This window comes from Kryptolebias marmoratus, linkage group LG3, assembly GCF_001649575.2.
Source record: "Kryptolebias marmoratus isolate JLee-2015 linkage group LG3, ASM164957v2, whole genome shotgun sequence".
NCBI lineage: Eukaryota > Metazoa > Chordata > Actinopteri > Cyprinodontiformes > Rivulidae > Kryptolebias > Kryptolebias marmoratus.
Genome location: NC_051432.1, coordinates 1,160,698 through 1,172,918, shown reverse-complemented (window position 1 = coordinate 1,172,918; position 12,221 = coordinate 1,160,698). Strand labels below are relative to the sequence as shown.

The window sequence follows — 12,221 nt, the reverse complement described above, 5'->3', positions numbered from 1 at the left end:
TAAATAATAAATTAAATAAAATATATATTCAGTATAGTGGAAAATGTTTTGTAGGAAACAGCACATTTATGGTCTGTAAGAGCTTTAATTGTAAAGTTGATCTGGAAAGCTGCAACTTTAAAAAATCTTCCCTCACCATATCCACACCCACACATACATAACTGTAGGTGAAAAGTGGCCCATGGGCCGCTACTGTCATGTGGATGGAGAAGGAGGCGAACCCAGAGCTCAGACTCGTGCAAGAACTAATTTATTAAAATAAAAGATAACCAAAAACAACGGCTGACGTGGCAGCAAAACTAAACATAACAGAATCTAGGAACCAGACACAAGCAAACCTGAAACACAAGACGAGAGGGACAACCAGACAGCGTATGAAGCGACAATGAACCAGCAGTGAGTGGAGGAGAGACCGGGTTTTAAAACAGAGGGCAATTAGGTGAAGTGGGCACAGGTGAGTGATAACAACTAGGATCAGGTGAAGATGGGCGTAGCAGGAAAACAAGAGACTGACTGAGGAGAAGTGAATGATGATATGAAACAAAGACACAAGAAACAAGAACTGAACCAAGGCAAAGCAAAACACAAGAACCAAATAACAGAATTAAAGAAACCAAAAAGTCAATACAAAAAACCCCCAAAACCCCCAGATCCTGACAGTTACTTGATGATCTCTGACTTATGGCTAAGGTCAACAGGCTCTGTAAGACAAAAGTGAAGGAGCTTTCATTTTATTCTATTGTTCTCTGCAGTTGAAAATAGTTCCAAATAAATGTACTGTATCTTACAATTTTACTTTTGTTAGCTAAAAGATAAAACATTGCCCAGGTTTGTGTGTGAAAAAAATCCACACTGATTTCTTTTACAAATTAAAAATCTAAGCACATGTAGAGTGGTTCATAATTTTGCTCTGTTTTTTCCATGGCTTTAGCTAACAGTAATCCAGAAGTGTAACATCCACCTGCTTGTTTCTCCATGCAGGATGAGTTAGAGCGACTCCGGCCGCTGTGCTACAGGAACTCAGACGTCTTCCTCCTCTGCTACAGTGTGGTTCGGCCCTGCTCTTTCCGCAACCTCACCAGCAAATGGCTTCCTGATATCCGTCAACACTGTCCCGACGCGCCCCTGGTCCTGGTCGGCACCCAGCTGGACCTGAGAGAAGACGTGCAGGTGCTGATCCACTTGGCACAGAACCAGCAGCGACCGGTGAGCACAGAGGAGGGCCGGCAGCTGGCCCTGGAGCTCAGGGCAGTGGGCTTTGCAGAGTGCTCGGCCCTGACTCAGAAGAACCTGAAAGACACTTTTGATTCAGCCATCCTGGCAAGCTTCCAGCAGATGGACAGTTTTCAAATAATTCCCCGCTCAAAAGTTTTTGTCTCTTACGCTGATTTCTTCTTTTAACATTGTGAAGCTCTACATAGAACCTTCTTAAGATCCAATAGTGCAAAATGCAAATTCTTGCAGTTTTTTGACTGGTCCTAAGATTTTGATCAGGAGTGTATACTCCCAGTAATCAGGTGTAAATTAACCCAGGTGTGCCAGGTAGCCCGCTGCCTTTTTCCTGCCTGCTCCCATGGTGCCACCTGCTGGATAAAAAATAAAACACCACTCCCAGAATCCCAACACATTCACACACTGATGGTGGTTAGCTACATTGTAGCCACAGCTGCCCTGGGGCAAACTGACAGAAGTGAAGCTGCAATTACACTGGCACTGCTAAGTACTCTGACTACCACCAGCAGCCAAGGAGGGTGAAGTGTCTTGCCCAAGAACCCAAGATGGACAGAGTGGGGGTTGAACTGGCAACCCTCTGGCTACAGGTTCCCCTGTGGATGATATGGGGTTGTTCGAGAATGCAGGTTATTCCTGCAAACAGTTCAAGTTGTTGGAACAAATTGTTCTCAAACTCTTTTCCCTGATCATGATGTAACTTTTCAGGGTAGCCAAAGCGTGGAATGAAGTCATAAAACATCATCTCAGCTGCAGTTTTGCCTGATTTATTCTTAGTTGCGTAGGCTTGTGCAAAACAAGTAAAGTGATCAACCAGGACCAGAATGTACTCATAGCCACCTTTGCTTGGTTCAAGGTACAGATAGTTCACAGAAATGAGCTCAAAAGGGGCACTAGTTGTTATTGATCCCATTGGTGCTTTCTGAAGCTTGTTTGGTTGTTTCTGCTTGATACAAGTGCACTGGCAGATGCTATAATCTTCAATGTCAATTTGCATAAAGGGCCAATAAAACCTTTCCCTGGCAAGCTGGATGACTTTGTCGGCTCCAACATGCCCCACATCATCATGCAGTGTTTTTAACATAGTTTGCTTCAGTTTACTGTAAAACAAGCTGCTTTCTGTGTCCGGTTTGTCTGTACAACACTCTCCTGTCCAACGACAGTCTTTTCCATTCATTTATGAGCCTGTGTGTCTCTCATCTGACTCTTATCGTTACTGTTAGGTTTCCATCCCTTCATTTTGAGATTTATCACCTCACAGATGACAGCATCATCCCTCTGCGCCACAGTGATGTTTTCTGGGATAATAACCAGGGTTTCTTCAATGTTAGTGTCGTCATCACTCTGGTACAATTTTAAAACAGCCACCCATGGTACATCGTCATCTCTTATAGCTTTGTCTCCCTGCCAGAGTGCAGAGACCCCCTCTGGGGGCATGACTTCTGTATATTCACTTAGATGGTCTTTGAGAGGAACTGGGTAACATGACAGGGTGTCAGCATCAGCATTAGTTTTTCCAGGTCTATACTTTATGGTGAAATGAAAGTCGGCTAACTCTCCCACCCAGCGATGTCCAGTGGCATTTAACTTAGCAGTACTCAGAATATAAGTGAGAGGATTATTATCTGTGTACACAGTGAAGGTGGCTGCATAGTAGATATAATCCCTAAACTTATCACAGATAGCCCATTTCAAAGCAAGAAATTCCAGCTTGCCAGAATGAAGATGATAATTCTTCTCAGAAGGGGTAAGTGTCCTGTAGCCATATGCCATAACACGGACTTTGTTTTCCTGTTCCTGCTCCCAGACCTATATTTGATGCATCAGTGTGGAGAACAAAGGGCAGATTAAAATCTGGGTAGGCTAATATGGGTGGACTTGATAGCATGTCAGTAAGATGGGACACTACATTGCTGTGTGTTGCTGTCCATTTTACTGTGGTTTTAGATGGTAACTGGCCACTCTTCTTGTACTTTGGCTTTGTTTCAGACTTAGCTGAGGCCGTTTTCTGATTATACTCTCTGGAACTTTCTATGAGTTTGAACAATGGTTTAGCTATTCTGTCCTGAATGAAAGCGCGGTAATAACCTAGGAATCCTAGTAGGGCCCTAACTTCTCCCACATTTTTAGGCTCTCTGTTTTTAAGCTGCTTCACTGCTTCAAGATCTTGAGGGTCAATCTGAAGTCAAGTCAAGTCAAATTTATTTATATAGCACTTTTCAGCAACAGGGCAGTACAAAGTGCTGTACAACATGCAAACATAAAAATACAGTCATAAAACACACACAACGATATTAAAAATATAGAGCTAAACATATCAAAAACATGAGACACCAAATAAGACTAAGTCGTACTAAAGATAAACCAAAGATAAGTTGAGGAGAACCAAATTACAATATAACATAAACTAAACTAGAGTTTAAAAACCTCAGCCAAACAGAAGCCATGAAAACACACACCCAAATCATATTAAAAATAAACTAAAAGTAAAAATAAGCTGAGGAAATCCAAACTAGGATATAATGAAAGTGAACATAAACTAGACTAGGATTTAAAAAAAAAAAAAAACTCAGTTAATGAGACTTGATAAAAACTGAATTATAGATACCAAAGGTTAACTAAGGGTACCGATGGCCAGCTAAGAGTTAAAAACATTTTAGTAGTTTAACAAAAGGTCTACGTGGTAAAAACTAAGATAAGTAAAATAAAGGTACTGTAAGGCTAACTACGAGTACCAAAGGCCAGCTAACAGATACATTTTAATAGAAACAAGATAAACAACTTAGATAAAACAGTAAATAAAAAAGTAAATAAAATGAAATAACAGATAAGAGCAATGTGGGTCAGCTTTAAAGAAAGGCAGCAAATAGAAAAGTCGTCAGATTTGATTTAAAACAGCTAAGAGTTTCAGCAGACCTGCAGCTTACAGGGAGTTTGGTCCACATTTTAGTAGCATAAAAGCTGAAAGCTGCCTCTCCATGTTTAGTTCTGACCCTGGGAACAGAAAGCAGGCCTGTCCCTACTGACCTGAGGGCTCTGGGAGGTTCATAGCAGACCAGCATATCAGAAATGTATTTTGGTCCTAAACCGTTCTTGTAGACCAATAATAGTATTTTAAAATCAATTCTTTGACAGACGGGTAGCCAGTGCAGAGATCTAAGAACTGGGGTTATATGATCCCTTTTCTTGGTCCTTGTGAGGACTTGAGCAGCAGCATTCTGAATTAACTGCAGCTGCCTGATCGACTTTTCGGGGAAACCTTTGAGCACAGCATTACAGTAGTCTAGTCTACGAAAAATAAAAGCATGGATAAGCTTTTCTAAGTCCTGCTGAGACATTAGTTCTTTGATCCTCGATATATTCTTTAAGCGATAATAGGCTGACTTCAGAACTATTTTTATGTGGCTGTTAAAATTCAGGTCTGAGTCCATAACTACTCCCAGATTTCTGACTTGGTTACTAATTTTTAGCATCACTGATTGAAGCAGAGTGCTAACTTTTAGTCTTTCATCCTTGGCTCCAAAAACAATTATTTCAGTTTTGTCTTTGTTTAACTGAAGGAAATTTTGGCACATCCAGTCATTTATTTGGTCAATGCATCTGGTCAGCGCTTGAATTGGACTATATTCTCCTGGCGATATGGTTATATAAATTTGCGTGTTATCCGCATAATTATGATAATGTATTTTATTGTTCGTTATCATCTTAGCCAGTGGGAGCATATAGATGTTGAACAGCAGGGGGCTCAGAATGGAGCCTTGGAGAACCTCGCAGGTCATTTTTGTTCGCTCAGATTTGTGGTCACCTATAGACACAAAAAAGTCCCTGTCTTTTAAATAGGACTCAAACCAATTTAGCACCGTGCCAGAGAGTCCCATCCATTTGCCCAGCCTGTCTAGTAGGTAGGTAGGTAGGTAGGTACATTTATTTATATAGCACTGTTACGACTGTCATAATTTTATATGCAAATGTGAGTATGCAGGTGCCGACCTCGGTTTGGTTCCTGACGACGAAGCTGACAGCTGATTGGTGCTCACCGGAGGTGCCGAGTATATCAGGATGCCAATGAAGATCAGCTGGCAGTGTGTGTGTGTGTGGGGGGTTCTTCGTCGCACTCCACCATACCACACTCCATCCCACGCTCATTTCATCCAGTCATGCCATTTATTGTATCACCTTGTAAATTGATTCTGTGGAGTTTATCTTGTAGGGGAGAGTGGCCTTTCTGTTTTGGGGTTCAGTTTTCTCCTGTGTTTCTTAAGTTAGGAAGGTAAGCACATGTAATTTGGTTTTGTTACTTTTGTAGGTAAGATGTTAGTTTCATTTAAGATAGCTTGTTTTGTTTGTTATTTTGGCATAGCTCTCTCCGAAGTTCTATGACTCCAGACTTTGGTGGAAACTAAGGGTGAATATTTATGTTAATAAATCTTGTAAAAATGTATCTATTGGCTGGCTGTTTTTGAATTCTGCGAGGGATGTTAAATTGTCAATGCTGCGACCTGACCACCCCTAGACGGGTCGTAACAAGCACTTTTCAGCACGAGGTGACTCAAAGTGCTTTACAACACAAGAACAAAATTACAGACAGAGTTACAGAACATGATATGAAATCATCAAATCAACAGGAGGATGCCATCTCAGACCTTTCTCATCGTGTGCCTTACTACTTTCTGATACTAACTGTGCTGTGCATGAGCTTACAGAAGAATGAGTGGTTAGCTGTGAATCATTTTGGTTATACTGAACTGGAGTCACCTCTGTGACCTCCTCCAAAGTTCCTAGAAAAGTTCTTTTGCTAAGAAAAAAAACAATTTATTTCACTTAAATAAACAAACAAAAAGGCTGGCGTGGCAGCAAAACTAACACTAACAAAACACAAAAACAAGGGACAGGGCATGGCATGGCATGGCATGGCATGGCAAGGAACGAGAGACAAGCAGACAAACGGAATGATCCAGTGGAGAGGGATGAAAAGTGACCGGTTCTTAAAGGCAGAGGATAATGAGGAAAATGGGCACAGGTGAGTGAGAATGATTACAAACAGGTGGAGATGGGCGTGGCAGACATGATAGGAAAAGTACTGGGGAGGTGGATAGTGACAGGGCATGAACACAAAAAACTCAAAGGACAACCAAATCAAAACAAGACCAACACAAAACCCCCAAAACACCAACAATCATGACATAATTATTCTCAATGCTGGGCTGGAATAACATTGAATCACCTCTTGGCCATTCCCTAACCCTGCACTCTACTTCAAAAATCTGTCCTGCTGGGATGATCACATCTTTGTTGCCAGTCCTCATAATGCAATGGGCAGCCTCATCAAAGGTTGAAATCTGGACGGCAGAAACCAAAGCCTCTACTTCACTGTTAGTGACACTTAAAGTCTCTTTAAGTAATGCGGTGATATAAGTTCCATTTCTTTCTTCAGCGTTGGTTTTGATAATTTCTGCAATTACATTACTGGCTAAAAGAGGACAGTTAAGGCAGTTCTGACTAATTAATATTGGTACCTGTATGGTAACATGGCCATGGTCTTCGCTACAGATCTGGAGTTCAACATCCACCCAGCCATCAAGTGCTGGTTAAAAATGAGGGATTCGAGAGGTTGAATTTGAACATCATGTCAGTAGGCGGGTAGATGGAGGCGAACCCAGAGCGCAGACTCATGTTTAAAAGGAGAGTAATTTATTAAAGTAACGATAAACTAACAAAACAAATGGCTGGCGTGGCAGCAAAAATTAACTAAAACAAAATCCAAAAATAGCAAGGCGAGGCGAGGCAAGGCAAGGAACAAGGGAGACTACACATGACAAAACGAAAGGAACGGAATGACCCAGTCAGGAATGGAGAAACAGAGACCCGTTTTAAAGGCTGAGGGAGAGATGATTAATTGGTTACAGCTGTGAACATCACGAGGAGCAAGTGAGGTGGGCGTGGCAGGCGTGACCGGAAAACTACTGGGGAGGTGAATAGTGGCAAGACATGAAGAACAAAACCACAAACTAAAACACAAAAACCCCAAACAACGAAACAAAAACACAGACATTCATGACACATCAGGCAAAGCTCTCTCTATCCATTCTTTCCCTATCATAGTCACTTGGGCCCCTGAGTCAAGCAGCATTTCAAGTGGAACTCCATTGATGGCACACAACACCATACATCTTTTACCAATGAGCTGTGCAAGATGTTTTCTTTGTTGGAGTTGACTGGTTTCATGAGATTTGACAGGACTTCTGGTTTCAGAGTTGTGTAATGCTTTTGGGGCCTCCTCTGTCTCCCTGGTCACTGGTCGACCCTCTTCAGTGACCTTTCCATGTTTCCCGACATCATCATCTCATCTGAACAGGTTGTCTTTCAAGTGGTTGTTCCCTCAAAATACCGTGATGCAGTGTTGAAGGTAGCACATGATGAGTCTGGGCATGCTGGTGTTAAAAAAAAACATATGACCGTGTCCTTAGGCAATTTTTTTGGCCTCGTTTGAAGAGGGATGTTTCCTCCTATGTTAGGACATGTCATGTATGTCAGCTAACTGCAAAGTCTAATCAAACTTTGAAACCTACCCCTTTAGTACCCATCTCTGTTGCAGCAGGGCCTTTTCAGCACTTAATTATTGATTGTGTAGGTCCTTTACCAAGATCACAATCTGGAGCTTGTTATTTGTTGACTGTTATGTGCCAAAGCACACGTTATCCAGCTGCTTACCCATTACGCACAATAACAGCAAAGTCTGTGGTGCGTGCTCTCTCTCAGTTTATCTCTGTATTTGGTATTCCTCAGGTAATTCAGTCTGATCAAGGCACAAACTTTTCCTCACATCTTTTTGGCCAGGTGTTAAAACAGCTCCATGTTAAACACAACAAATCTATGGCTTACCATCCGGAAAGTCAAGGCACGTTGGAGCGTTTCCATCAGACCCTAAAATCGTTACTTTGTGCTTATTGCACAGAATTGGGAGGATGGGTTGCCGTGGTTGATGTTGGCTGCTCGGGAGGTTACTCAGGAGAACATGGGCTTTAGCCCAAATGAGTTGGTGTTTGGACACACTGTTAAAGGTCCTTTAGCATCTGTGGCAGTGGAGTGGAAACAGCCAGAGCCGCCCCAAAATCTAGTTGACTACGTGAATGGTTTTAGGCATAGGCTGTATGCAGCACAGAATTTAGCGAAGGAAGAACTGTCGCCAAGAAAAAATGAAATCTTTATTTGATTGTTAAGCAGTGGAATGATCATTTTTGCCAGTTTTATGCCCCGTTATTACATCTCTGTTTCAGGCAAAGTTTTCTGGTCCGTACACAGTGTTGAAACAAATCTCTGATCAGAACCATCTCATTGAAACACCTGAGCGCAGGAAAAAGACTCAACTATGCCACATGAATCTGTTAAAGCCATACTATGCTCAAGATCATGTGGAGAAATCTTCTGAGCAAATACACCCAGTTTGTGCGGTTAATGAGGTTTGTATGGCCACTTGTTCTAACGAGGAGACTGGTACCTTGGACAGCGCCATGACGCACGGGCGTCTTTCCAACTCGGAGTCGCTGCAGAAATTGGATGTGTTACTATCACATCTTTCTGAACATCATTCAAAACAATTGAGTGAGTTGATTTACAGCTTCCCCTGTTTGTTTTCTGATACACCTGGGTGTACGACTTTGTTGGAGCACGATATTGATGTGGGTCAAGCGAAACCAATAAAACAACGCTGTTATCGAGTGAACATTGAAAAATGAAAGTATCTTGATGCAAAAGTGGAATATATGTTGGACAACGGTATTGCTGAGCCATGTTCATCTAGTTGGGCAACTCCCTGCATTTTGGTTTCCAAGCAGGGCAACACATTTCGCTTTTGTTCGGACTATCGTAAATTGAATGCCATTACAAAACCTGATTTGTTTTCCCTTCCTAGGATGGATGATTGTGTGGATCAGGTTAGTAAGTTTGACTTGCTTAAAGGCTACTGGCAAGTTCCTTTGACAGAGCGTGCACGGGAGGTAGCTGCGTTTGTCACACCTTCTGGGTTGTATTCGTATACAGTTATGTCATTTGGACTTCAAAATGCACTTCAACGACTAATGAATTATGTGGTTGGAGATATGCAGGGTTGCACTATGCATTTGGATGATGTCGTGATTTATTCTGACACTTGGGAACAACATCTGGAGCGCATCCACGAGCTGTTCACCCGGTTGGCAGGGGCAGGGCTCACAGTCAATCTTGCTAAGTGTGAATTTGCGAGGGCAACCGTGACATATCTGGGCCATGTAGTGGGGAAGGGTCAAGTGTGTCCTGTTGCAGCCAAAGTGGAAGCAGTACAGAACTTTCCAGTTCTGGTTACAAAGAGCGATCGTATGCGTTTTCTTGGTCTGGTTGGTTATTATCGTTGTTTTTGTGAAAGCTTTTCTTCGGTAGTAGCCCCGTTAACGAGTTTACTATCTAAGGATGCTAAGTTTGACTGGTCTCCTTCTTGTCAGCATGCGTTTGAGCAGGTGAAACAGCTCCTTTGCTGTGCTCCCATTTTGGCTGCGCCACATTTGAATTGCCCTTTTTAGCTACATGTGGATGCCAGTTATGTGGGTGCAGGTGCAGTTCTGACACAATTGGATGACCTTGGCGTCTGCAAGCCAGTCAGTTACTTTTCAAAAAAATTTAAAAAACATCAACTTAATTATTTTGTGATCAAAAAGGAAACCCTTGCTTTAATCTTGGCTTTGCAGCATTTTGATGTGTACCTAGGTGGTGGTGTTTCTATTGTAGTACACACGGATCATAATCCGCTTACATTTTTGACAACGCTAAAATGTCCTAACCACCGTTTGATTCGTTGGTTGCTTTTTTTGCAGTCCTTTTCCTTGGACATACGGTATTTAAAGGGGCGAGATAATGTGGTTGCTGATGTGCTTTCTCATGCACCTGTATTGTAGATCTTAAATCTCAGGTCTGGGTTTTTGTTTTGTTTGTTGCTGTTCTTAAACACTTCTGAGGTGTCCAGTTCCCTAAAATGGGGAACTGGCATGAAAAGATGATGTTGAGTTAACCAGACTGAGACTGAAATACCTGCATTTTCTGGTCAGTATTGTACATATTTTCAAGAAGTGAAGTGTGATTTTTTTTTTCTTTTTCTTTCTCTCTCTTGTTTCGGGATTCCCATTGGGGAACCCGTGTTTTGTGGGTGGGGGTGTGACGCTTTACATGGAGGGATGTGTGTTTTGTCAAGATATATGGAAAGTGGCGTCATCCAGGATCTGCTTGGACCCTGCGTTTCCTGGTTTACGGATTTATTTAAGAGCCGTGCTCCTATTGGTGAGGAGGCGGGGTAGTGGAGTTGGAGCTCGCTGGGAGCTGAGCTAAGTTCTCCGCTCGGCTCTGTTGTTCAGGCTGGATGTTGCTTGATTTGTCTGGCCACCCTGATTTTGGGTTTATGTTTGCTTTTATTTTCTTTTACAAGATTCTCCTGTTTGCCCCCCCTTTGGGCGATGCCATTGGCCACAGGGGCCACCTGCTTAGCTGTCGTAATTCTTTAATGTGTGGTGCTTAATAAAGGGAAAGTAAAGTGAGTATTATTAAAGTCCGTGTCTCCCTGGTTTTTGCTCAACGAGCCGGGTCATAACAGACTGATGAATCTCTAAAAGCTGCTGCTAATTGTCTCCCTCACTAAACATATCTGTGTCATCTGCAAATCAAATGACCATTAAGAGAAGAAATGTTTTACAGATTTCATTTATGTCCAGGATGAATAGTTTGGGTCCCAATACTGACCCCTGGGGGACACAACAAGTAAAAACACTCAGATCTATGATCTCCAGTCTTCACAGATAAAAAAAAAACAACCTGAAATCTTTCAATATTCGTTTTTTTTTTTGCCTTTTCTGTTGCTTTTGACACATTTATTTTGTCAGACAAACCTGGAGCCATTTTTTACTATTTTTTTTTAACTACCTCATATATTGTCATTAATTTGGTCATTGTTAATGAAGTACAGAGGGTGATCAACCTGTTCAAGATTATTTTTAATAATAGTGTTTAATGCAGTGTGAATCCCTTTAATATTATTTTTAGCATGATTTTTATTACCTATTAAATTGGGGTTTTTTTTTTTTTTTTTTTTACATATTAGCATAATTAATTGAAGTTAAGAAGAAAAAAGAAAGACCTAAAAAGTCCAGCTGCCAATTTTACCCCCATGTTTGAAATTTTTTTGCTGCTCACAAGATAAAAATATCCGCTGGTGAATAAGGGAAAAACATATTTATCCCATGAACACCCCGTTCTGACGCAGTGCTGACAGATCTAAGATAAGGAAACCCTCAGAACTCCAAACCGAGCAGTCAGAGATTGCAAACTACGACATGGAATTTGTTCTTTGTATGGTCACTGTGTTTAAAAAGCTCACAGTTCAAAAGCATGTTCTTTCTTCCAATGACTGTTACAAAAAGTTGTGTTAGCTGTAGGTTTTAAAATTTATTAGCAAAACCTACCTTGATTCAGAAAATATTAAGACAGTCTTTACTTTTCATTTTTTTGTTGCAGCCTTTTTAAAATTAATCTCATAATAAATGAAAACAGAATTTGACACATTGGCCCACATACATAAATTTACCTTCCTCTGGCTAGACCAGTCACATATACATAATATTTAAATCCTTGAACCAGGTAGTTGCTTCCTAATTTGTTATATGAGAGTGACTTGTCATGATGTGGGGTCAAGGAGGCGAACCCTGAGCTCAGACTCATATTAAACAAAACTTATTTATTAAATAAGAAAAATAACAAAACAAAAGCTGATGAGGCAGCAACTCAAAAGAACAAAAATCCTAAACACGGTGGGCAGAACAACAAGGAGACAAGGTACGGAGCACAGCGGCAAACAAAAAACAACAAACAACAAACAATGGACCAGCGAGGTATGGGAAGAGTGACCGGGTATTTAACACTGAGGATAACGAGTTGAGTGGGAACAGGTGGAATGATTACTGATTCGGGACAGG

General features: G+C 41.4%; 1 protein-coding gene across 1 annotated transcript; it reads left to right on the top strand.

The window, feature by feature from the left end:
- Positions 1 to 961: 961 nt before the first annotated feature.
- Positions 962 to 1,386, top strand: LOC108245309 (rho-related GTP-binding protein RhoU-like; the record flags this gene model as incomplete). The annotated part of the gene is made up of 1 exon (XM_025009551.1): positions 962 to 1,386. A coding segment is annotated over exon 1 (411 nt), but the record flags the coding sequence as incomplete, so codon positions are not given.
- Positions 1,387 to 12,221: the final 10,835 nt, after the last annotated feature.